The sequence below is a fragment of the Lepidochelys kempii genome, chromosome 6 (genome assembly GCF_965140285.1).
Source record: "Lepidochelys kempii isolate rLepKem1 chromosome 6, rLepKem1.hap1, whole genome shotgun sequence".
NCBI classification, from domain to species: Eukaryota; Metazoa; Chordata; order Testudines; family Cheloniidae; genus Lepidochelys; species Lepidochelys kempii.
The window spans coordinates 50,317,011-50,343,371 of record NC_136385.1 but is presented as its reverse complement, the minus strand read 5'-3'; the positions used below and the strand labels follow the sequence as shown (position 1 = coordinate 50,343,371).

At 40.1% G+C, this 26,361-nt stretch overlaps 2 protein-coding genes across 2 annotated transcripts in view; one reads left to right on the top strand and one right to left on the bottom strand.

Annotated features, from left to right (window-relative positions):
• The first annotated feature begins 1,100 nt into the window (after positions 1 to 1,100).
• On the top strand, positions 1,101 to 26,222 carry LTO1 (LTO1 maturation factor of ABCE1). Its single transcript, XM_073347869.2, has 5 exons — positions 1,101 to 1,235; positions 2,611 to 2,716; positions 4,492 to 4,562; positions 10,058 to 10,178; positions 10,554 to 26,222. The coding sequence occupies exons 1-5, from the start codon at positions 1,177 to 1,179 to the stop codon at positions 10,620 to 10,622; spliced, it is 426 nt and encodes a 141-aa protein (XP_073203970.1). The 5' UTR covers positions 1,101 to 1,176; the 3' UTR covers positions 10,623 to 26,222.
• CCND1 (cyclin D1) overlaps positions 22,750 to 26,361 on the bottom strand; it is an 18,187-nt gene continuing 14,575 nt past the window's right edge. Inside the window, exon 5 of the mRNA XM_073347867.2 lies at positions 22,750 to 26,110. Coding sequence (XP_073203968.1) covers positions 25,955 to 26,110 — 156 coding nt within the window. The 3' untranslated portion in view covers positions 22,750 to 25,954. The remainder of the gene's footprint in view (positions 26,111 to 26,361) is intronic.

The following is a 26,361-nucleotide window of genomic DNA, read 5'->3' as shown; positions in this document are numbered from 1 at the left end:
AAATTCAAACAAACTCACTTCCAGTATACAGGAAAGAGAAAATGTATCTTTTGCTTAGGCATGCAATAAGACATTTAATACAATAGACAAGATGATTATGTGCCAACTCTGTTAACTTAAAATTAATATTAGTGATGATGTGTTTTGACTCGCAAGGATAATTGCATTTGCCATTAAATTTTAAACTAATGGCAAATGCAATTAAATGCAAGCAAGCACCCTGATTAGTTGGCCATTTCTGCACTGGGCACAGGGGAGGCTGCTCTAAGGTATGCCACCTGATAATGGTCCCTAAGAGGCATCTAATCAAATGTGAATTGCCAGAACAGTGTTTTCTAGCCACATCGCTTTTCCCTTTAAAGCCAGGGCTGTGCAGTAAATGGGGGGGGGGGGAGTAGGCAAAGAAGCTGGATGTGTCACACAACAGAATAATCCTCGGAAGACGGAATTGTTTCTGTTCTCTTTGTGCAGGCTCAGAGGCAACGAAGGGAGCTCCAGCAGTTGGGATAAGCTGTACTCGTATGTATTTGTATTACAGCGGTGCCCAGAGGCCCCAAGGAACCCCAGGGTACTACACACGCACAGAGGGAGAGGCTCCCGGCTAGCACAGCCCTACCAACCAGGCCGAGGGCTCGGGCTGAAACATCCAAGCAGCAGACATGGGAAGGGAAGCACGAGGCGATTAGAAGGCTCGCCCGCGATCACTGCGGGAGACTGCCCCAGAGCAAAGACGGTGCAACTCGGATCTCCTGGGTCCCAGCCCGGGGCCCGAACCACGGGAGCTACCGCGCCAGGGACAGGCCGCGCAGCCAGTGACCGGGCCGAGGGGTGGGGCTGCGCTGGCCCGGCGGCGCGGGGATCTCGAAGGGCTTGGGGCCCCTACAGGGGCAGAAGCAGGGCGGCGGGCAGCGCGGGCGAAGGAGGGGGCTGTTTACATGGGAGGCGGCCTGCGGGGGCTCCCCGGGGCGGGGCACAGCGAGAGGAAGCCACGCCCACTAGCCTCGGCGGGTTGGATGGGGACAGGCCAGCGCGGGACGCTCCTTCCTTGTCCCCCCCCACCGAGCCTGCGCACTAGAAGCTCCTCGGCGCTGACTCCTCCGGCTCGCCGTCCCTTCCCAGCATGCCCTGAGCGGAGCGTGCGCGCCCGGCCGGGCGTTCGGGGAGATTCGTCGCGCGATGGCGGCGGCTGCCAGCGCTTCGGATATGTTCGACGCTATCGTGATGGCGGAGGAGAGGTGGGGCTGGCAGAGGGGAGCCCTGCCCGGGGCTCCGCCCGGTGTCTCCCCCTCTAACGGGACCGGGGGGGGGAGGGAGAAACGAACTATCCCGGAGGGGAACGAACTTATCCCGGGGCGGCTACAGGCCCCCCTTCGCTCCGCGCCCCGTTCGGGAGCCTCAGCGTGACTGGAAGCCGGCCGGAAGTCGGGTGTCGTGACGGTAACGTTCGGCCGCAACCTCAGCCCCCGGCGGGCAGGCTCCCCCAGCCGGGCGGGCACGCGCCGACTCCCCCTCTTCTCCAGCTGCTGAGGTCAGGCTGCGCGCGGGGCTGCGGGCGGTTCTGTGGCAAGGTGGACAGATAACACGGGTGTGTAAGGCTGCGGAGCCTGGGGCTGGGGAGGTGCGTGAGAGCCGCCAGCCCGTGGCGTTTAAAGCTGCTGCGGGGCTCTGACAAACCGTGTTCAGCACAGCTGAGAAGAGCGGGGCCTGCATGCGGGGGGACTGCCCCCGGTTGTGCCGTGGTTTCCCAACGCTTTCCCCGTTAGGAAGGAAGGCACTTGTGTTACTGTGTTGACCTGTCGTGTGTGATCTGAAGGTCCAGTGAGGGGAAAATGTTCTAAATACCTAAAGTACCAAAATCTCTCCCTTCCTCACCTACCTTACCAAAGCAGGGGAGTTGTTTAATATATTAGGCTAAAGAATCATAGAAATTAGATTCTATGTTAGTTTTTTTGCAAATGCAGGTTGGAAGGAGAGCGTGCTGCACTGATTGGGATTTCAGCTTTGGCCTCCATCATTGCAGACAAGATATCTACCATCATCTATGTTACATATCTGAATTCTTTCGTTTAACACTAATTTCTGAGAGTTTCCCCTTTAGATTTCCCTTTCCCTTCCCTAGCCTTTCTATGTTACCAAGACCTCAAATATTGCAGAATACTACTGTATGCTGTGTAGTGGTAGCTGTGTCAATCCCAGGATATGAGAGAGAAATGGTGGGTGAGGTAATATATTTTATTGGACCAACGTCTGTTGGTGAGAGAAACAAGCATTTGAGCCAGAGCTGGATGATCTAACAGAACTTTTGTCGTCTTTAAATTACATTATTCTTTAATCTAATATATTAAACAACAACTTGGTCCAATAAATATTACCTCACCCACATTGTCTCTCTAATACCACTATATAGCACATAGAGTGGTGTAATTGTTACTCTACTTTGTCTCACGAATACGCCGTCTGAAATTGCTTTGAAATCTGTTGGAATTACAAAGGCAATATTTCAGTAAAAATAATAAAATATTCTCTATTTTTATGGCCTAGTATTTCTGCATTATGCCTTTGCTGATGATTTTATTAGGATTAATTTTTTATATCTATTTCTCTTTACAGATTTCATGGTGAAGGGTATCAAGAAGGTTATGCTGAAGGAAGCCATGTTGGCGTTATTGAGGGAAGCAGGTATGGAACACTACATGGTGCCAAGATTGGGTCTGAGGTAAATGTCAAAACTTCCTAAAAATCAATGTGTTGCTGAGATTAGATGATGATGTATTGAAGTAGTGCCTGAGCAAAGCATGATGGGTGACCTAAGCCTTGTATTGTTTTTATTGCTCCATGGCCTTCATTCCAGGAACACACAAAAAACTGATCTGTAAACTGTTCTGAATCCTCCATTTAATCCCTTACAAAAAGCTATATTAAGAACTTGAAATTCATGAGATGCCACAGCTGAGGTTATGCTCATATATGTGCGTTGTGCAGTCTTTAATTACATAATAAGACAATTTCACATTTTTTCCTTCAACCCTAGGTACGCATGTGTCTTGTCTTGTACCACTATGCACCACTCTGTATTTTAGGCAATGTCAGTGAAACTCATTTAAAGGAGGTATTTTGTCACATGAATGCCGAAACATGAAGTTTCAACATTCTCAATATATTTTTGTATTGATTTTTTGTTTGTTTTTTTTTCAAGAAAAAGAAGGGGGGGAAAAACATTAAAGCTCTTCTGGCTTGTACATATTGGCAATAAGAGGCTGTAACTTCCATAATCTGGAGCAGTTTGGCTAGATGCCACCTTGGCATCATATTCTGTGCATCTTAATAGAGAAGAGAAGAAGAGAAACCCACTCCTGTGTGTCCCAGGAGCTATTCAGGATCTAGGTTCCCACCTGCATATCTTAAAAAAAGTGAACAACAGCCCTTTCTACTTCTTTTTCACTTTTAGTACACTTTTTACTGTAATGCTAATTTAACCAGACTACTGTATAGTCTACCTTGTCTTTGCAGTTTAAGATCCCAGACTGCTTGCACAGTCTCATTGAGATCAGGTGGATTTCTGTGCAAGACTGGGACATGTGGGACAGTAATTATTTTATAATGTGAGTTTTTTATATTTATATATTTTCCCCCTTTTTCATAATTAAAAGAAAGCCTTAACCATTTTTGCTCAAATTCACTTTCAGGAATAATTCAGCTCCAAAGATCAGGGCTTCAGAAAATTGAGTGACAGAAAACTGGGCATTAGAATGAGGACTGTTATGAAACTGAAATTGGCAGTCATCTCTTTTCAATATAATAAACAGTTAATTATGCTAAGAATCTGATCTTTCAGTGTTGGCTGCAGAGCTTTCTGATTTCATGTTATGGGCTTGCCTCAGAAGACCACAAAGGACTGAAAAGGACTACCAAAGGAGTGGTAGTCAAGACAATTGTGGCCATGCGAAAGCTCTCTGAGCTTGCTCAACCATTTTAAAAGATGCTAGATACAGATATCCTGCCAAATTTCTCTCTCAGGTATTTATAGGGAGTAAAATTTTCAAAAACACCCAAGTGGCTTAGGCACTTAAGACGCTAAGTTTCATTGAAAGTCAGTGGGACCTAGGCTCCTAAATCATGTTTGAAAATGCGTGCATCTCCTAGGTGTCTTAAGTTCAATGCCATTCCCTGCCCCCTCTCCCCTCCCCCACCCATGCAGCTGGATTTGTAATTATGAATCGGAAGTGTGGTAACAGATGCACAAATTTCTGAGGGATCAAAGCAGATGAAATATGGTGGGGTGTTTTCAAAACTGCACTTTCCATCGCAGTTTATATTGGAGGTTCAACACACTCTGATGCGAAACAGATTTTAGAAGTAGCATAACAAGATGTTTTGATTTTAGTTTGTCATGTGCTAGTTATCAACCAGAATGTATATTTTTAAAATTATTGTTTAAATGAATACAGATAAAGGATAATTTTTTTTAATTGAATTCTTATAAATTCACAGATTGGATACTATCTTGGGTTTGCGTTGACATGGCAGCGTTTGCTTCATAGATCTGCAGAGGAAAAGCCCAGGTATGGTTTAAAAATGTAGTATTGTTAATATTGCCCTGAATTTCATAGTTTCTTTTCTCTAAGGAAAGGCTAAAATATTTTTATAGGAGCCCTGGTAATGCCCATTATTTTTTCAAGAAATATACAGGAGGAACAACTGATAGTTTGTTTTTTTTTCCTTTGCATTACAAGAATCAAACTGGCCAACCACAGGTAGAGTGTTTTTGAAATGAAGTAAAGTAGAAACTATGAGAGTAACATACATGCAAGGATGCCCTCTTCACAGCTGTGATGCTGAGAAAAATATAAATTATTGGTATAAATGTAGATATTATCCTTTGAGTGAAACTACTAGTTGAGAACATACCAAGTTCTTACTGCTAAAGATTGAGGGTCAAAGTCTATGCAGCATCTCTTAGGTCCATATCCTTCAGCCATGGCACACTCCCTACACTGAAGTTATGATGGGGGTCCAAGTAGGATATCTTACTGCCCTCCTACACCATGCCACTGCTATCATCTATGTGGGGCCAAAGAGGAATGGCAGAATCCCTTCCTGCCTGTGTTTACTATTGCCTGTTCTTCTGCAGCATTCATAATTTCAGTGGCAGGAGGAATACAGAGCTGAAATCTTGGTTCTAAGGAAAGGAGTCTGTTGTGTTGGCCCACCCAGAGCATCCTTTGAGTACAGGGGTGGGCAAACTTTTTGGCCCGAGGGCCACATTGGGGTGCAAAACTGTATGGAGGGCCGGGTAGGGAAGGCTGTGCCTCCCCAAACAGCCTGGCCCCTCAGAACTCCCGACCCATCCAACCCCACCCCCCACCCTCTCCTTGTCCCCTGACCGCCCCCTCCCAGGACTTCCTGCTCCTCCCCCCCGAACCTCTGCCCTATCCAATCACTCCCTGTCCCCTGACTGTTCCCCCTCTGCTCCCTGCCCTCCAGGTTCCCCTGCCCCATATCCAACTCCCCAGTCCTCTTACCATGCCGCTCAGAGCAGCATGTCTGGAGCCGCACCGCTCGGCCAAAGCCAGACACACTGCCCTGCACAAGCGCGCAGCCCTGCTGCTGAGAGTGCTGCCCATGCAGCTGCGGGAGAAGGGGAACAGCAGAGGAGGGGCTGGGGGCTAGCCTCCACGGCGGGGAACTCAGGGGCCGGGCAGGACTGTCCCACGGGCCGTAGTTTGCCCATCTCTGTTTTAGTACATGATGAATCTGGTGAGGTCCGTGATTTGGATCTGCTAATTGTGCCATCCATGAACCATGTAAGTTCTATACATCTAGGTATATTTAGCCAGCAGTCTTAGATATTCAGGTCCTCTTAATATGACAGGATTGACAGGCCTGCTAAATTTTTATAAATTTCCATTTCTATAGTGTCTTTCATCGCAAGTCTTGTATATAATTTTATTCACGTAATGCCTGTCTAACAATGTATCACAGACACTTTGCAATATAACAACTAAAAACAAATTAAGTACTACAAATATACAAGATATAAACAATTAAAACCTATGTAAAATCATAAATAAAATCAGTGTTGCTTCAAAAGCTTTTTTAAATGTAAATATTTTTAAACTTGCTTTAAAAGAAGCTACTTCTGTTGTCGTCTTGTCATAAAATGTGTGGTGGGGAAGGAGTATTTCAGTCCTGAAGCAACAGGTGCCAAAATACAGACAATTTTCATATTCCAGAAAACCTATACTTTAGACCTAAGAGAGTGGGATGGTTTAAAGGGATATTTAGGAATCCCTCAATGAAGAGCCTTGGGCTATGTTTACAGCACTGGAGAGGTTCTCCATCTCCCTGAGAGGCAGTAGGTAGTTCAGCAGAAGAATTCTCCTTTTGATCTGGCATAGTCTACACCTGGGGTTAAGTTGGCGTAGCTACACTGTAATAAGTTTTTGGTGTAGACCAGCTCTTAGAGAGAATTTTAAATTCAGGTCACATTCCTGTAGACAGCTAATGAAGTGAACACAACAGGAATATGGATTTTCCACAGTCCATCCTATGTTAAGCAGTTAGCTCAGTAAGCTGTAACATTCAACATTTGTTCAAATACTAGGTGTAATTCTTGATCAGGGCTGACATTAAATTAGGTATCAGCTGTGATCATAACTGATTTTTACCTTAAGTATGTGTGAGGGGAATAGTTTATATGGAAATACAGACCTTAGATAGAACTTAAAATGTAATATTTCAAATGGGTTTTCTCTTGGTAAGTTTTAAAGTAACTTTTCTCCATCAAGATGAAGATTCCAGAAGATAAAGTTGTTTGAGCTATATACCAGTTTCAGAATAGGAAGGTATTGTAATTGCCTTGTTGAAGAAATGGAGATGTTGAAAGTGATAATAAGTTTGAACTTATTTTAAATTTTGCTAAATGTTTGCTAAACAGGCTGATTCAATGGTTCTGTTTTTAATAGGATTTTTAAAATGAACTTTTTGTAAACTGGTGACATAATGTCATCTTAACACCTTGCTCTCAGGTAAGACTGTGCTAGCTTCCTCTAAAGTGGTCTCTGTATTTGGATTGTTTATATTTATTTATTTGGGGGGGGGGTGGTTGGGAAGAGTGGTTAGAGACTTAGTCTCTCTGTGTAATACAAAACACTGAATATTTTTATAGTGATTTTATAGTGATAATATTTTCCAAAGTGATGCTTGTTAAGGGTGACCTAATTTGAACCTGATTGGGCCAAGTTTCATGGCTCCAAGTTAGGTCTTGCACCTGATTTGTCTGAAGACCTTGGAGGAAGGCATTGCAAGGCAAAGCAAAGTTTCCAAACCAATACAATCAAAATTGGTTTGGAAACTTTTCTCCTCTCCTCTTCTCTGTCTTCTCTGCCAGGCTAAAAAATTTTTTGGGGGAGGGGGAAATAGCTCAGTGGTTTGTGCATGGGCCTGTTAAACCCAGGGTTGTGAGTTTAGGGAACTGGGGCAAAAATTGGGGATTGCTCCTGCTTTGAGCAGGGGGTTAGACTAGATGACTTCCTAAGGTCCCTTCCAACCCTCATATTATATGATTCTATGATTGGAGGGCAACAAAAATGATTAGGGGGCTGGGGCACATGACTTACAAGGAGAGGCTGAGAGAACTGGGCTTATTTAGTTTGCAGAACAGAAGAGTGAGGGGGGATTTGATAGCAGCCTTCAACTGCCTGAAGGGGGGTTCCAAAGAGTATGGAGCTAGGCTGGTCTTAATGATAGAACAAGAAGGAATGATCTCAAGTTGCAGCGGGAGAGGTCTAGGTTGGATATTAGGAAACACTATTTCACTAGGAGGGTGGTGAAGCACTGGAATGGGTTACCTAGGGAGGTGGTAGAATCTCTATGCTTAGAGGTTTTTAAGACCTGGCTTGACAAAGCCATGGCTGGGATGATTTAGTTGGTGTTGGTCCTGGTTTGAGGAGGGTATTGGACTAGATGACCTCCTGAGGTCTCTTCCAACCCTAATCTTCTATGATTTTATGAAATGGAAGTCTGAGACGCTTTCAGGTCACAAGCCATCTGCGGAAAGACTGACCTTCCGGAATCTCCCAGACTGATCACCTTAGGGAGAGGAAGTCACAACATCAACAACCAGACTGCTCCAACTTTTGACTAGTCTCTCCCTGTACCAGAAGGAGACCCGCTAGTGAGAAGCTCTCTGCCAGCAGAACATCACTATCTCCTTTACTGCTGTTCCAGAGCCTATTTTAGAAGAGACAAGAAGACTAAGAGCTGAAGAGTGTGCATCCCCTCTCTTATCTATCTTTTCTGTTTCTTTTATTTTTATTCACTGGGAGACACCCTAGCTTTTTATTTTCTGGATGTGGAAGTAAATGTGTGGCTGTGTGCATTCACATTTGTATGAGACCACCAATAAAGTCCACACAGCGAAGGTGCCTGAAAGAAAAGCTCCCCAGGTTTAAGCAGCCTTATATATTGTCTAAAAAATTATTCATTAAACTGTGTTATGTGTCGGTCTAAAAGTCCTGAGAGACTTGAGAGTGTCATCTATAATATCTGGTAAATAAGAGTTGTTAAGCATCTGCTGATCAAGAGTGTCCTGTTAAAGTCTCTGTTATTAGATCCTTGGTGGGCGGTGACGGGAAAGGGAGGAGGAAATGGTTAGACGCCACATAAGAATTGAAATCTGGGAAGGAAACTTTATAACTTGTTCTGAGGCTGTGTTCCAGACATTAGATGATTATTTGGTTTCAGTATTAAGATATTTAATCAAATCTATAACAGGAATGGTTGAATTTAGTAAAATTCTTTAGGTGAGACTCATAACCAAACAGACAGCTACTTCTTTAAACACCTCCTTGGAATTTAAGAATTATTTAGTATTAATTTGATTATTTAATTCCATGACAGTCTTGTGACTAATTTGTTTTCTTGATTTGATAGTGTAGTTTAATAGTAATGGTAACTTAGCTTCGGTGTTTTTTTTTTTAAGTATTTTAATAAAATTTATAAAAAGAGTAAATACTGAGTAATATTTCTTTCAATACCAGAACATTTGAAGACCTGGGTGGATACCTACTCAGTCAATATAAAACCCTGACCAGCTTCTCCTAATTAGTTTTGGTTTGCACAGATGTCCAACTGCAGCTGTCTTGTTCACCTGACATACGCAGTGCATGTTAGTCTAATGTGAATGCCACAACTGTATTGCACTTCGTGTGTTTTAGAACTCACAGTCAGTAATAACTGTGACTATAGGCTCCCAATTCCATTTTAGATGTGAGCTTTAGCTGTCAGGAATCATTTTCTCAAGCCAGTGAGATGTAAAGGCATCACTACTGTTTCATGAATGATCCAGAAGTAGTGCCAGAATGCCTGCAATCTCTGCTTACCCTACCTGAAGAATGGCTTAATTACTTTTATTTTTTTCCTTACGGCAACACAAGTATGTCTTGCAAAATCTTTTTGATGCCAAGAGTCTGAATTTCTTAGTGCCTGTTCTGCCAAGTGGGAAGTAGATTTTTTTTTTTTAAACTCTGCCATGTGTATATCTGTAGGTTACTATAAATTTTCTAGTGTCAGGTTGTAGTAAAGGTACCTTAAAGAGCCACCACCACACGTACACAACTTTGAAATATATTTTGGCAATCTGTCTTACATATATCAGCATTTATCAGCATTATTACTATTCTTGTTTACCAATATGTTTAATAATACGTTGCATTTTCATAGTTCCCTCCAGCCACTGGTCTGAAAATATATTATAAATATTTCCTAATGAGTCTAAGGAAAAATCTCTGTCAAGATATGTACAAGGCATTTAACACAAAGTACACACAGTGTGCATATTGAAAAACTAATAATGCATATGATTGGCATTGGTAGTCTCATTGACTGAAATGGGGAGCATTGCGTGATAAAACGGTGGCAGGATTGGGTCATGTATTTTGAAGTATAACACTAATATTAAATACTCGGTGTCGTCTTCATGTGGCAACTGGAAAAAAAATCTTCTTGCTGCTGAACAGAACCACCATAAGAAAATCTGTATTTTCATTTTTTGCAGTAAAAAGAAAATAAAGGCTCTGGAATCATTAATAGGAATGATTCAGAAATACCCTTTTGAAGACCCCATTTATGACAAACTTCACGAAGATCTGGAAAAAATCAGAGGAAAATTTAAACAGGTTTGTAGTACTTAGTTGTCATTTTAGAAGGTAATAGCAATTTCTGAAAAGACTGCAGTCTAATGTGGCAGTAATATAAAGCTGCAATTATGCAGTTCAGAGTAATTATTGTTATGCAATCTTTTTGGGCTACTTTTACCAGTTACAATTGTAATGTTTAATTAGCGTGGGGGGGGAAACTAAGGTGCAATTCTCCAGTCCACAGAAAATGCAATAAACTCATCCTAAAGGAAAAAGCCATTTAATACTGACTTGAGAGAGAGCTGTGGAAGGGAGAGGAGAAAAGAGTAAAAATGGGGAGGGTATCTTGTTACAAATTTACCTGAAATACACACACACTTTAAAACACCTGTATGTGTTCTTTTTTCTTTTTAGGTTTGCTCATTGCTAAATATTCAGTCTGATTTTAGAATCAATCCTGAAAGATCTGCCCTTACTTTTTGAGCATAACAGATGAAGATAAAGAAGAAATGTTAAGGAACAGCTATCTGGGGGAGTGATTAACTATAATAAAGGCAGATAGTCAGAATATAAACAGGTTTTTATTTTCCGAAAGGGAGGGTAGAAGAGCTAAGCAGCAGTGGAAGGGCACCCCTTTAATGTCTGCTGTGTCCCAGTTTTATTTGTTCATTGCAACACCAGTGCATGTCCTATTTTAAAAAACAAAAATGCACAACCTCCATATTCATTCAACACTAGTCCCATATTGATAGTCTGTCTTTAATTTCTACGGGAAAAATCATTTGCTTCTATGATGGTTTGTTTTATGATGTTTTTCCCTTACTTATTATCCAAAGGATGAATCTTTCAAACCATGTATAGATCACTGAATTTACATAATATGTATACATTTACACAAATAGGTAGTAAGATATTTTCCTTGTCCTGAGGAGCTTACAATAAAGAGCTATGTTATTTTTGAGGGTGAAAGGGTGAAGCAGAGGATGGGATAACAATGAAGAGGAGGTGTATTACAGACATGGTTCTGAAAGCAGCTACAGCTCAAAAGAGAATATTGCTGCTCTGTTGTTGGTTTTTCTGTATTATTTTCGTGAGCTGAGACACCTGATGTCTGATCCAGTGCTGAAAAAATGTATTGGCAGCTGAAAGTGCTGAACATATTTAAAAGAATGAGATCTACCAGTGCCACTTAGAATAACTAAGTAATGGTGAGGTGTGTGAGGTAATATCTTTTATTGGACCACTTCACCCACTTTTGTCTCTCACATTATGGGACCAAAAATGCTGCAATAATTGAGTGGTAAATTGTTTCCAAGATGGGAAATGTATTTTTCAATTTAATTTAGAAAATGGATGCTGTCAGAATATGTAAGTGAATACTCCACTATGTTAGTTTAAGAGAAACAAATTATTTTGTTCAAAAGATATTTTGTATTTTGGTGCTAGAATATTTATGTAACTTTTTACAAGTAGAATGTAAGGTGATCACTTCTAGAAGGCATTTCACTATAGTGTAGTGTATGTATATCTGTGGAGCTGGTTCACTTATGTCATTGAGCAACATTCCTTTATGTTCATTTTTAAATTTTTTCTAAATACAACTATACCAAAATTCATCATAATACACAAAGTAAATAAAGAGGATTACAACATTCCTTTTAACGTGTGTGTTCATCCTGCTTTCACATTTGAGATATGAAGAGGGAAAATTACAATTTTAGAAGGAGAATTCTAAAAAGTGATATATACCAGATCTTTAAATTTTTGTTTGACACACATGCCACTAACCAGAGGCTTTGTGTAAAAGCTATCACATTTTGACATTTTTGAATATATGTTTACATGGCAAAGCATAAAAGTACCTGCTTTAGAGCCACCTACTGGAAGAAGCTATTATATCAACTCAAAAATAAGATCCTCTTCTAAGTGTATACATGTGACTCATCTTTAAATATTTTTGATTATGGTGTAAAAATTTACATTCTTTTGAAATAGTTTTCTTAAAGTATTAGTTTATACTGCTACAGTTTGCATTGATTTAATTAATGCCATAAAGAAAATGGAAAACATTCTAAAATAGATAACTATAACACATCAGAAAGAATTGTATGTCTAAGTAATCTTGTTTATGAATGTAAGTAAATGTTTCAAAACAAATATTTCTTCAGATAAATGGAAAATGTTTCAAGAGCTATCCTACAATACATTGAGGGTCAGTTAATATCAATAAAAAGCATCTGCATGTTAAACATGTTCAGCAATTAAGATTATTTAAAAGCTTTTTCCATGGGTATTTGGATGGTTGCCCTGTGGCATCTTTCATTGAAAAAATTTGGAAGCAAGATACCATCCTAAAATGGTCTATTCCTATAAAACAGCGTGCTGTGGGACCACCCCACACAATCTCTGAGTAGGTAAAAAGGGTCAGTTTAGCTTGTGACAAGCTGCTGGAAGAGAGCCAGGAACTGATAGACTAACTGATGATGAACCCCAGCTGAGTAGGGGCAGGCAAGCTTGTATCAAGCCAGCAAGGTGAGAGCAGAAGAGGCTGGTAGAAAGGAACTCTGCAGTCACTCCCTAGAGGAGGAGATTTGGCAAGAGACAGAGTGGTTCTAGGGGGGTAAACCCTGGGATTTGGCCTGGGAATACAGATTCTGGCAAGAATTTCTTTTTGGGGTGGGGGTGGGGGGATAGTCACAGGGAGCAGAGGAAGCTCCACTGGTAAGGGCAGGGAGGGAGGTGGCAGAGCTAGAGAAGAAATAAAGGAGCCCAGGAAAGCAGTGACAGGGTGTGAGTGTGTGTAGAGAGTGGTTGTTGGGGCATAGGGACTCTGGGCTGGAACCTGGAGTAGAGAGTGGGCTTGTGTTCCCCTTCCAGCCACTGTGGAAATGGCATAGTCAGGGCGGTGCATTCGAAGACTGCCTGAGACTATTCGTCCAGAGGAACTTCGATGTACCAGAAGGGGAAAACTATAGTGGCCATGCCACAAGGAGGGAGTAGCTTGGGTCCTGGAGAGGATGTAACTTCACTCCAAAAAGACTGAGGGAGACCAGGGGCTAGAGGCAAAAGGAGGGGGTGTCAGACTGGTTGAGAGCAAATCCCTAAATAAGCCACAAGGAGGTGTGTCAGCGATGAGTAGTAAACTGCAGTTTGAGGGTATCCCTCCGTAATTTAGTTTCTAACAGCCTTTTGGCAACCACATCCAGCCTTGGCAAGCAAACTCATGAAAAATGCTTAATTTTAACCTTATATTTATTCAGCTTTAATATACATTAGAGCAGGGGTTCTGAAACTTCATTGCACCATGACCCCCTTCTGACAACAAAAATTAGCACACAACCCCATGAGGGGGGACTGAAGCCTGAGTCCACCCGAGTCCCACTGCCCTGGGTTGGAGGGGCCAAAGCCTGATCCCCACCACCCCAGACGGGGAAGGGGTCAAAGCCCAAGTTAAAGGGCTTCAAGACAAAGGGCTTCAGCCCAAGACAGGCGGCCTATAACCTGAGCCCTGCTGCTCAGGGCTGTGGGGCTTGGGATGAAACCCGAGCCCCAGCAAGTCTAAACCAGCCCTGTTGACCCCATTAAAATGGGGTCACAACCCACTTTGGGGTCCTGACTCACAGTTTGAGAAGCGCTGCATTAGAAACAAATTGAATTAGCAAAAATAGCTGTGGAAACACTATCAAGAAAGGAAAATATCACTCTTGGGAAAATAAAATCTCATCTTTATATCCATTCCAATGAGATTTGCAAAATCAGTTTAAAAAAAAAATCTTAAACTGCATCTGTGAATCAGTTTTCTTTCAGGAATCAAATCAAAGGGTTTGTTACATATTGACTTCAAGAATGAAAGGATGCAGACCATTTGCTGTGTGACTAATTTTGACTGCTATAAAATGTGGTTGGTTGCAATCCCTTTATTATGTTCACAATGAAAAATCCAGAAACCAGTTCTTTTTTGGTGGTATGAGGAAAAAAATGGAAGTCAACTTACTGTTCCTGTGCACCATGGTAGTGGCAGAGATAAATAGCAAGGGATGCTGGACACCTGGAACTCATGTTTTTCAAGATTTGTATCTCTGTTTTGGGATCTTTGTCCTGGATCCACAAAGGGGATTTAGGTTAGAAAATCACAGGAACAATACTGTGATCCACAAAGCCTGAGTTAGGTATCTAGGTTCCCTATACAACAAATGGAAGAGAGAGGTGCCTTAGAATAGAATCTACAAAGCCAGCATTTCAGGTGAGGAGCTGCCTAAGCTAGCCAATAGAAGCTGTTGCTGAGAAGGGTACTAAGCCCCAGCCCTCTGTCAGTCTGGCATCTAAGTCCAGGCTGCTTGTGATTCACAAACCAGGGGAAAATGGACACTGACCACCTAAGTTGTGTATGGGGCCCAATCAGATGCCACCTCATTCTACACAAAACAGCCAGGGAGAAGGAGGAGCTCCCTTAAAACCTTTTGTGTCATGGTTGGGGTACTCACTTGGGATGTGGGAGACCCTTCTAGTTGAAGTCACCCTCTGCCTGATGAGGAGAAGGGATCTGAACAGGGATGTCCCACCTCTCTGGCAAATGCCCTAACCATTAGGATATAGATTTCGAACCCTCCGGCTCTATTATTTAAAGTGGAACAACTTCAGAAGGAGAGCTTGAGGAAGCCCCTATCAGAATACTCTGTAGCCTAGTGGTTAAATCACTCAACTGAGAGGGGGTAGATCCCTGTTCAGATGCCTTCTCTGCAGAGGGAGACTTGAGCTAAGGGTCTCCTGCTTCCCAGGTTTGTACCCTAACCACTAGGCTAAAGATTAGAAAGGTGGTTCTCCTTTTTCTCCCCTCCCATTGGATCAGGCCCTACATGTGACTTAGGGAGCTGAACATCTTTTCACTGGTCTGTAAATCATACTGGCACTTAGGTGGGGAATAGGCATTGGTGTGCCTGGAGTGAGGCATTAGTGTGTATGCTCAGAGGCTGAAACATAGTTGCCTAGGGAACTGTTACTGCGAAAACTACAGCACTCAGCGATTTTAGGCACCTACAAGGTTAAGCAGCAGTGAAGAGGAAGTTTTGTGGATCACAGTGGTGTCTAAAAATGGGACCTAGGCACCTAAGTATCTTTGTGTATCCCACCTTTCATGCCTGGTTTACAAACTTCAGTATAAATGAGGTAAGAGCATGAAGTCGCAAGACATCTGTAAATGATTTTATTACTATAACTTTATATATTGTAAGGTGAATGTAAAGTATCACATCCAGATACAGCAGTAAAGAAAGTAAATTCAAATATTTTAATCAGTCCTTCTGAAATGGAAGGGCCTCCGCAAGTCAAAGCAGAGAGTTACTATGCAGTTGACTGACTTTAAATAGACATCAGTGGCTGTAAAACATGCAAATTCCTGCACACTAAATTGTCAGTTTCCTCAGACAAATAATTATATATCAAAAAACTATACAAACAATGTTAAGGTTGTAAAGTCAAGAACTCAAAAATTAGCAAATGCCAGTCTTAAGCTTGCCCTGCAACCTTAATTCAGCTCCCTTGTGCATATGCATTGTGATAGTTTTAATTACATGATTACTAAACATCTTCCAAAATCTGCAACAGATGAGGCACTACGTTCAGTACACTACCTTGATTCATCTCCTGAACATTTCTTATTGGCAGAGGAATGAGCCAGGGGTCCTATGGAAAAATTGCGCTAATGTAAATTAATACTTTATTACAATGCATCTGCACAAGGAGGCCGAACATTCTTTTAATGGTTTGTTGTGTATAACTTCCCAGGATTTTAAAACAGCAAACTGAAAAAAACCAGAAAATCTCATCGTATGGAACCATACTGATTCCACCAGAGGTTATCAGTAGCATTGGAACTTGTAGAGCCAGAGTAACTAACTGAATGCAGTAGTGTGTCATCCAACTATTAGAGGGGGACGAGGGAGATATTTGCCACTGGGTTTCCTTAATGGCAGCATTCAGAGAAATGGTGAGACTCAGGAATCCTGGATTCCAAACCATGTTCTGAGAGGAGTGTATTCTAGTGGTTACAGAACCTCCTGTCCCTTCTGGCCTGTCTTTGATCCACTCTTTTGCCCCCAACTCCTGGCTTCTCATTTAAGCTCCCTTCCTCCACCACCTCAGCATCTGCCAGTCTTCCCTACCCTACCCTTGGCTTCATGTCCCAAACTCTTCCAACATTCTTCAAAAGCCCACTGCCCAGCTCCTCAACCTCTGTATTCCAGTCAAGCTGCTTCCTCCTTCCTGGGCACCACAGTAGTAGTAGTCAGGCTGGTCCAAATCCAATCAGTCTTATCTGAAACAAGCTAACAACTCTTGGCATTATCGTGCTAACTTACTTTTGGGTTTATAAGTAAAATTTAGAATGCCAGGTTCAATCATACTGCATTCTATCTCATGGTCTTTTGAAATTAAATTACTACTAATGTCAGGATCTAATACTGGCCTTGTGACACAAGAAATAATTAAATCTACATCTTTTATTATATACAGTACTTCAAAATTGTGATTTAATAGTAGTTATTTTTACAGGTTCTTTCCCCAAATACAATACAGTACTGTAGTGCAGTGATTCTAGATGCCCTGTTGAAATTTTTGACTAGTTGTTTAATTCTTACATACTGAAGTGTTCTTAAAAGGGAATGGTGGAGATTTGACTGAAAAGCATTTTCTGGAGATGAAAATGATGGTTGTCATTACTGGGTTGGGACTCCTTGTCATTGTGACTACTCCCAAAATAATGTCCACCATGATTACATTGATAATTTTGGTGTAATGCTGATGTTTGTTCTATAAATACTATTTAGAATTGTAGTTAAAAATACAGGGGCACATAGGAATTGTCATACTGGAGCAGACTAGTCCATCTAGTCTATATGTTGTCTCTGACAGTGGCCAGTACCACACGTTCCAGATGAAAGTGTAAGAACCTTGTGGTACACAGATGTGGAGTAATCTGCTCCCAACATTCAATCTCATCCTGATCTCTAGTAGTTGGAGATTGGTTTAAACCTTGAAGCATGAGGTTCAATCAATTGTTCAATCAATCAACAGTGTGGGAAAGGGAGAAAACTCACCAAGCTCCTCTGAGACATAACTAAAAAAGTGTGAAGTAAAGATACAGATTTCGGAAGTTTTTCATTAACAGGTAGTACTTGGAATTGCATTCTTAGCTGAAATGTGTGAAAGATGAAAATTAGGCCAGACTAATTATATACTGATTCTAAAATTGCATGATACAAAGTTTGTTTTAAAGTGTTGCTTTCATGTACTCATATAATTAACAAATATGGATGCTAGCATTTTGTACACACACTTTGGCATCTCAAAATTAAGTGGACAAGATTTCTGGGTACTTTATAGAAGCAGCATGTAGCTTTTATCTTGAAAAGGTAGAAAGCACTACTTCATTCATAGAGAATTTGCTCTGCAACTAAGACAGTGGTTTACTGTACAGTTTGACACTAGAGATAATCAAAGTGACAATTATTGTTTGTAACATAATTTCAAATTAGGTTGCACATGTTTAGCAAAATGTTTAGATAGAAAAAGATTAAATTATGCCTATACATGCTCCCCATCTAGGCTTTGTACGAAACAGGATCAATACCAGCATATTTTACTGCTTTATTTAAATACTATATATAACAAAAAATCAATGTTCAGGATCACAGGGAATAATCAACATTGTACAGAATCTTTCTTGAATGTAGGAACTGTGAGTCAGCAGCCCTTTAATTTTTTTAGTTGCAGCTATTGTTCTAGCAGCAAGCTTTACTGCTATTGTCCAGTGTTTGTCCAGCTCACGTTTACTGGACTGTGGGAACGGATTAGGTTTTCATGGCTTTTTTTTTTCCCCCTTCTTGCATAAACTCTTGATCAAAGACATTCCTTGGATGACAAAACACTGTATACTGTGTCACACAGTCCTGACCAGACTGCACGAATGGTAGTTTAAAAACACATGCCTACATTGTTCTCTAACTGGCATTTTTTACAATATATGTGCGGACACACTGAATTTTTTGAAACCCATTTTACCTGCTTTACAAGAAACCAAACAAACCACAACTTATCCATGGTAAACAGTTGCCAGTTTTTTAAAACTAAAAAAAAATGGAAAACTGGATTCTTCATTATCCAGTACAAATAACAGACCTATGTGAATAGACAATGGTGCCACTTTTAAAGTAATTTGAAGTTATATCTGCTGTGTATTTGCTACCTGAAGTAAACCTCCAGTGTGATGTGGTCTGTGAGACTTCTATTTGGGTCAAACTCATCATGAATCTGTATTGTCTTGATATATCTTTCTGGTACTGCCTATCTAGAACAGCTGAATAGCGTGGAGAATAGAGCATAAGTGGAATTCAGGATTTGGTGTGAGGGCAGAAATGGGTGGGGGAGTGGGGATGAAAGACACCAGGTTATATAAATTGAAGTTCTGGGCCAGATCCTCAGTAATTATAGTTGATGGAGATATGACAATTTTTATCAGCTGAGGATCTGGCCCATGATATCTGTATAATACGTTTTTATTTTGTATAAGGTCTTTTGTACAAACTATATCACAACAAGCTTTACAAGAATCAAATAATATTGTTAGAGAAATAATAACTGAGAAAGAGAGAAATTAAGAGTTAAAAGTTAAAGAATAAAGAGTGGTTTTTTGGGTGAGATTTGAACACAGAATCAATAAGAAAGGGAAGCTTTTTCAACTATCATGAGCTTCAGGGGAAAATTGCATCTACCATAAAAAGGCTGGTTCTTGCTGGGCAAAAGTGGGAGGGAAGCAGAACGAGTTCAATGAAGTAGCCTACATATTGGTAGGGAAGTTTGCAATGTTATTATCTATGGTGAACCAGTTCTGTGAATAAATTGGGGACATCATTTTCTGTTGCATGCATTCTGGGATCTTTAACAATGAAATGTACTTAACCTAACTTCCCTAGGTCCTTATGGTTAATCTACAAATGAGTTCCATGCACTATGCTTTTAATGTTCTGATTCTGTAAGGAGATTTAGATAAATATAAAGAATAAAAAACTCGCTACAATACTCTGCTTTTAGGAAAAAGCAAAATTCTGTCTTTTGACAGAGACTTTCACATGAAAGCACACTTCTTGAGCTTGGCTAGAGACCATGTAGCCTCTCCAGACAATTTGGATATAAACGGTATGCCTGTCAGGGTTGTCTGAAAAGAGCAATGTATTCTCCATATAGATCACCACATACTGATCCAATATATCTCGTAACACAAAGTAAATAAAATGCTTGAAGATTGCCAAGGCATCTGTCAGCCCAAAAGGCATGACTAAATATTCAAAGTGGCCACAGCAGGTATGGAAGGTGGTCTTCTATTCATTCCCAGCTTTGCTGTGCATGAAGTTGTAGGCTTTGCTGCTCACAAACCGGGAAGAATTAGTGGGGGAAGCAAAAGTGGATGGGAACCTGGGAGGCAGTGACCACGAGATGGTTGAGTTCAGGATCCTGACACAGGGAAGAAAGAAGAGCAGCAGAATACAGACCCTGGACTTCAGAAAAGCAGACTTTGACAACCTCAGGGAACTGATGGGCAGGATCCCCTGGGAGAATAACTTGAGGGGGAAAGGAGTCCAGGAGGGCTGGCTGTATTTTAAAGAATCCTTATTGAGGTTATAGGAAAAAAACATCCCGATGTGTAGAAAAAATAGTAAATATGGCAGGCGACCAGCTTGGCTTAACAGTGAAATCCTTGCTGATCTTAAACACAAAAAAGAAGCTTACAAGAAGTGGAAGATTGGACAAATGACCAGTGAGGAGTATAAAAATATTGCTCAGATATGCAGGGGTGAAATCAGGAAAGCCAAAGCACACTTGGAGTTGCAGCTAGCAAGAGATGTTAAGAGTAACAAGAAGGGTTTCTTCAGGAATGTTAGCAACAAGAAGAAAGTCAAGGAAAGTGTGGGCCCCTTACTGAATGGGGGAGGCAACCTAGTGACAGAGGATGTGGAAAAAGCTAATGTACTCAATGCTTTTTTTGCCTCTGTCTTCACAAACAAGGTCAGCTCCCAGACTACTGCACTGGGCAGAACAGCTTGGGGAGGAAGTGACCAGCCCTCTGTGGAGAAAGAATTGGTTCTGAACTATTTAGAAAAGCTGGACGAGCACAAGTCCATGGGGCCGGATGCGCTGCATCTGAGAGTGCTAAAGGACTTGGCTGATGTGATTGCAGAGCCATTCGTTATTATCTTTGAAAACTCATGGTGATCAGGGGAGGTCCCGGACGACTGGAAAAAGGCTAACATAGTGCCCATTTTTTAAAAAGGGAAGGAGGATCTGGGGGACTACAGACCAGTCAGCCTCACCTCAGTCTCTTAAAAAATCATGGAGCAGATCCTCAAGGAATCAATTCTGAAGCACTTAAAGGAGAGGAAAGTGATCAGGAACAGTCAGCATGGATTCACCAAGCTCAAGTCATGCCTGACTAATCTAATTGCCTTCTATGATGAGATAATTGCCTCTGTGGATGAGGGAAAAGCAGTGGACATGTTATTCCTTGACTTCAGCAAAGCTTTTGATACGGTCTCCCACAGTATTCTTGCCAGCAAGTTAAAGAAGTATGGGCTGGATGAATGGACTGTAAGGTGGATAGAAAGCTGGCTAGATTGTCGGGCTCAATGGGTAGTGATCAATGGCTCCATGTTTAGTTGGCAGCCGGTATCAAGTGGAGTGCCCCAAGCGTCAGTTTGACGTCAGACTAATCAGCCTGTAGTTATTCATTTACTCCCTTTACTCCCATTTATTTATTTACTCCCATTTACTCCTTTTGTGGCATGAGTTTTTTTCCTGTCCTCTGGAACTTCCCTGGTGTTCCAAGATCTGTTAAAAACCAACATTAATGGTTCAGAGAGCTCCTTGGCCAATTCTTTTAATACTCTTGGGTGCAAGTTATCTGGTCCTGCAGTTTTAAAAATATGTAACTTTGATAGTTGCTGTTTAACAATAATAGGTGCTTTTTATTAGTGTCTGTGCATTTAAGTGTAGATTGACAGTCAGATATTAAACCAAATTCAGATTCAATATAGAAGGTGCTATAAATTAACTCCTTCCCACTCAGCTAGACACCTAGATCCATTTACACCCACTTGCTGATGTGTGTAAGGGAGTCTCAGGTATACTTAGTATCTTACTTTCTAAGTAGTGAGGATGTAAGTGGTGTAAATTAAGTTAGGATAAAACAAAATCCTGTGAAAAATAATAGGTACAGTTTTACCACCATTAGTTCAGACTCCTTCTAGACCTGTTTAAACTCATTCTAAATTTAGCTTAGGTCTTCTCTTCTTCCATCATGCAAATATCCCCCCACCAACCCATCAGCGTGCCCTAATCCTTTTAAGGAGGGACCATTTCTAGAGGAAAGTACTAGTGTAGACCACATAATTCAGCCTCTCCTCTGTAAGGAGAGCCAGTAAGGGAACAAACTAGTGCCACGTGTAACAATGTTTGTGATGAGGATACCTGTGCATTGGGTAACTGCAGTGAGACCAAATCATTTTGCAGCTGGCTACCAGATTAGATGATGACAACTTTCTTACAACTCTTGAAAGTTTTGGTGTAGTTATTGCTTGAAAACCGTAGTGTGCTGTGAAGTCTAAGTGGCAGGTGTTACACTGGCCACATGCCAGTTGCCCAGGAAACTTATGAGTCAGGCTCTAGAAGTTTTCATGATGGGCTGGGGGGGGGAAATGTATGTCTGCTTTTAGTCTGGATCCTTTGACTGATGTACCTAGTGAGAAATAACATCCCCAATTTTCAAAACAGAGATTTGGGATAAAAAGAACTCTCCTTTAGGACTTCGGATTGGGACATGATCATTTATAATTCAACCTAACTTTAGTTTGGTATTCATATATATAAACAATACATTGGATGTATATATACACACACACTTAACTTGCTAAATGATCCAGCACGTATCTACCACTGTTATTTTTTCAAGCCTAGTTCAATTCTTTTCCTATTTTGTGTATTGCCCTTTACTAGTGTTAAGCTCTGTAAACAAAAATAAGTATTTTTACCTTTTATGGCCTACTACTTTATTTGAACTAACGGTAGTAATACACAATGCAGGCAGGTGGGAAATAAAAATCTAACACTACTGTCTTTGAAATACACTAGTCATTATCTAAAGGGGACATTTCCATTACTCTGGTAAACTTAAAAGCTAGAAATAATTTTGTAGCATCAAAATCCTAATTTATTTTACTTATTATTGAAAATATCTACCAAACAGCTGGTTAGTCGAGATAGAGGCATAAAAGAAAATCTTAAACCAAAAAAAAACACCAAAAAAAAAACCTTTGACATTTAATATATATCTCTCTAGGAATTTGTGCTGACTAACCCATTGCCAAAAGACCTATCATTTCCTAGAGATGTTGAAGAATGAATTATTTAAACACTGCAAACTTTAAAGCATGGAGTGTCAACACAAGAAAATGCCACGTGGTTTGCTCACTACATCAGGATCCAGTTGTTTAAAAACTGCTGTGTGCTGTTAAACTGCAAATTTTACATTCATGAAGCTAATAAAAAACACAGCACACAGGCATTGGGTTTTACAAATTTTATTTCTAGACTTTAGTTCTTTTGCTGGAAACTTGTCTGTTACAGGTCTGTTGGTGAAAATGTGCATTTCAGACCAGTGATGCCAATAAGTACAATATAAAAAAAATGTACAAATCTGAATTGCTTGCTTACTATAGATTGTTATAATAATGTGACAAATAAAACATCTCTGTTGGCACATGAACCTGCTTTATCAGGATTTGGCCTTTTAGTACATACATATTTAAAGAAATTTGCAGTATGTACTGCCACTCAGTGTAACACACATAACCAACAACCACTAATGCAATAATCATGTTTGGTTCAGAGACACAGAGATGCCACAAACAGAAGTGTTCATGAGGTAAGCAGTAAGAAATGTTCCTGAAATTTGGACAGAATGTATCCAGTCCTCCTGGGTCCTGCGACTGCTAGTAGCATTGCAATGCTTTATTTATACACTATGTAGGATCTTAACTGCATTTGCCCTCAAAATGAGTTCTAATTCTGTTTTGGTTTAGCAGCATACAGGCAACAGCTAGATTATTCTTCAGCATACAACTCTGTTAGCTGGCTTATTTATGAGATTTACAGGCTTTTTTAAATTAGCATTACGCTATAATTAACAAAAAACAAAACAAAAAACCCTAGTATATTATAACAGATTAAACACACAAAATACTTAGAGTTCCAGAAGATAACCTATCATACCAAATGATGAGTTCCAGCTGATGGGAAACAACACCAAGTGGCATATAAGAGTTATATTATAATGCACCTTTCATATATCAATGTGGCTAATAACACATCTTAAAACTACTATGATAATAAACCCCAGATCAGACAAAGAATCCAGCTTTATAAAACGCATAACAAAAAACTGACATTACTTGATCTTCTGAAATGTCTGTCGTTTTTAAATTAATGCAACCTAGTTGCGAATCGCGAGACCCATTCAGAATAACGTTCAATGCATTTCAGTTTGCAGTAGAACTATGAGGCACTGTGTACGAACATTAAAACCTGGTCTAAACATGGTTAACTGAAGTATGAGGTATTGTGAAACAGGAACCTTTTTGGAATAGAGCAGTAATAATCACATTAAGTAAAAATTGATCACATAAAAAATCTACAAAAAATGATGTCAATAATATAATTTTCTATGAGAAAATTAAAACCTATAACATGGCAGTATATGACATTGTATAACAACAAAAAACAAAAACAAAAAAACTGATCCATAAAATAGCAGCAAAACACAATGACAAAGATACAGAAAGCAATGTTAATTTTTTTTCAAACCATGCTGGGAATTTATCCATAGCAGCTCAATAAAAATGGAGCATCCACTCCTTTTTTTTCTTTTTTTTTTCCTTTCTTTTCTTTTTTAAATTTTTTTTACAATCAACACCTTAGCGGCAGTTTTCTCACATACATTTCACCATCACATTCTCCTCGAGCATCAACTTCAACAGCTATGTCCACGTCCCTTCAGCTACTTTCTAAAATAATAATAAAAAGATACATAGCCAAGATGTGCAAATTTTCTATTTGTAGCTAAATAAAAAAACAACAACTGGGGGATATATTGGAATAAGAACTCCTTTCAAGTACACCAAATCTATTCTTTTTTAACTATGGCGTTTCTCATGGTTAGATAGTTTTTGGAAATGTCTAAGAAGGGGCCAAATACACTGTTTTTGAAAAGAGTGTCTTTTTTTTTCCTTAATAAGCTGTGTTAAAACTGCAACATCAAGGGTAGAAAGATTTTTTTTTTAAATCAAGGGGCGATTGCGTTATTTTACAAATCATACTGGCCTTATGAACATCCTCTGCAATAAATATTCTTTTTGCCTTAACTATAAATTATATATTTTAGTGTTTAAAAACCTTCAGTTGTAAAACATCTAGAGACAATCCTTAAACTATGTGTCCTATACGTGAACCTTTAAGGCCCCTAATTTACAAACGTGAGTTGGCACCAAAGGATTTCTAAACTTCAACTTTTCTATAGAAAAGGATAGGAAGATATCCTGGCAATTTGTGAATGCAATTTCTCTCACTGGAACACAACCTTCGAAAAAAAATCACCTTTCCTCTAACACCATAGTTAAATGCACTTGCTTTGCAATTCAAAGTTTGCGCACAAGCACTTATATATTTCCAAACCATTCCATTTAAAAAAAAATTCCCACAATAAAAGAACGTATTTCCTATATCTAATGGACTGAAAGTGCTTTGAATGGAATGGTTTTAGAATATTTAAAAAAAAAAAAAAAGAGAGAGACTAGGCTGTGGATTGAACCTGACCATAATGAGGCTGAATATCTGTTGGGTCAGACCAGCATTTTATACACAGGTAACTACAAAAATATGAAGATTACAAAAATATAATATATTATGTCAATATTTCGGTTTCTCTTTATAATAGAGTATCGTATGAGTAGTACATTGGCCCTTCCCCGACAATGCTAAGCTGGAACCCTACAAAAGCCTTATGCACAGGCAATCCACAGGTACAAAAGATTAACATATAATAATGCTGTATACTAAAATACACTAACTTATGGGTTACGTTAACCATTTATAAGGTGAAGAGGATAAAAACCTAAGAAAATAAAATAAACATTTACAGATGAATTATAAAGTGACTAAATGCATAAGCAAGCAAGATACAGAAAAGCCTAGAACTGCGTTAAAGCTATGCTTTTTATAGGAAAAAAACAAAAAGAATATGTCATTTTCTATTAAAAAAAAACCCTCTTCTACTTTAAAAATGGTTCGTTGGTTGGTTTTGTTTGTTTTATATGTAAGAAATCAAATTTAATACCTCCCCTGGAGACATTGTGTGTGTTAATGTCTATTTTTACAACATACAGACAAGAACACTTTAACATAAAAACTAGTTGATTATTATTGTATAAAAATCCTCTATTTTTTGTAGCACAAACCCCTTGGGGTCATGCAAATATTATTTTTCTTTTTTTTTTTTAAGACAGTTTTGGGGTATTTTTTTTGTTTGTTTGAAGTCACAGATGGAAGGGAGAAAGAACAAGGAAAAAAATAACAAGAGTGAAGCTTTCCCTTCTGGTATAAAAATGTCCTGGAGAAAAGGGTTTCTGGGGGAGAGATCCTGATGCTGATTCCTTCTCAGATGCCCTTTCTTTGTCTGCTGTCATTGCCAAACAAACCGATTTGCAGAAGTCCTCTTAAATGTTCACGTCTCGCACATCGGTGGGTGTGCAGGAAAGGTCTGCTTCATCCTCAACAGTCTTTGTTTCTGAAGATATGTTGTGTTGCTGTGCCTGGCGTAGACTGGATTCGAGGAGGGATTCAATCTGTTCTTGGCAAGCTCGTAAACAATCCTAGAGAAGATTAAAGGGGAGGGGGAACACAACCCTTTAGAAAATATATAAAACCGTGTGCCAAATACTATTTTTGCAGAAGGCAAATAAAAATGTAACACCATTTATATAAGGGGGGAAGGCGGGTGGAAGCGAGAGAGATAGAAAGACTGGATAGCTCAAGGGGCTGGGCTACAGGTTTTTGCCATCTGGTATTTAGAGGATTATGTCAAATGAGAGTGTAGTCTCAGTTCATCTCCCAGTGGGATAAG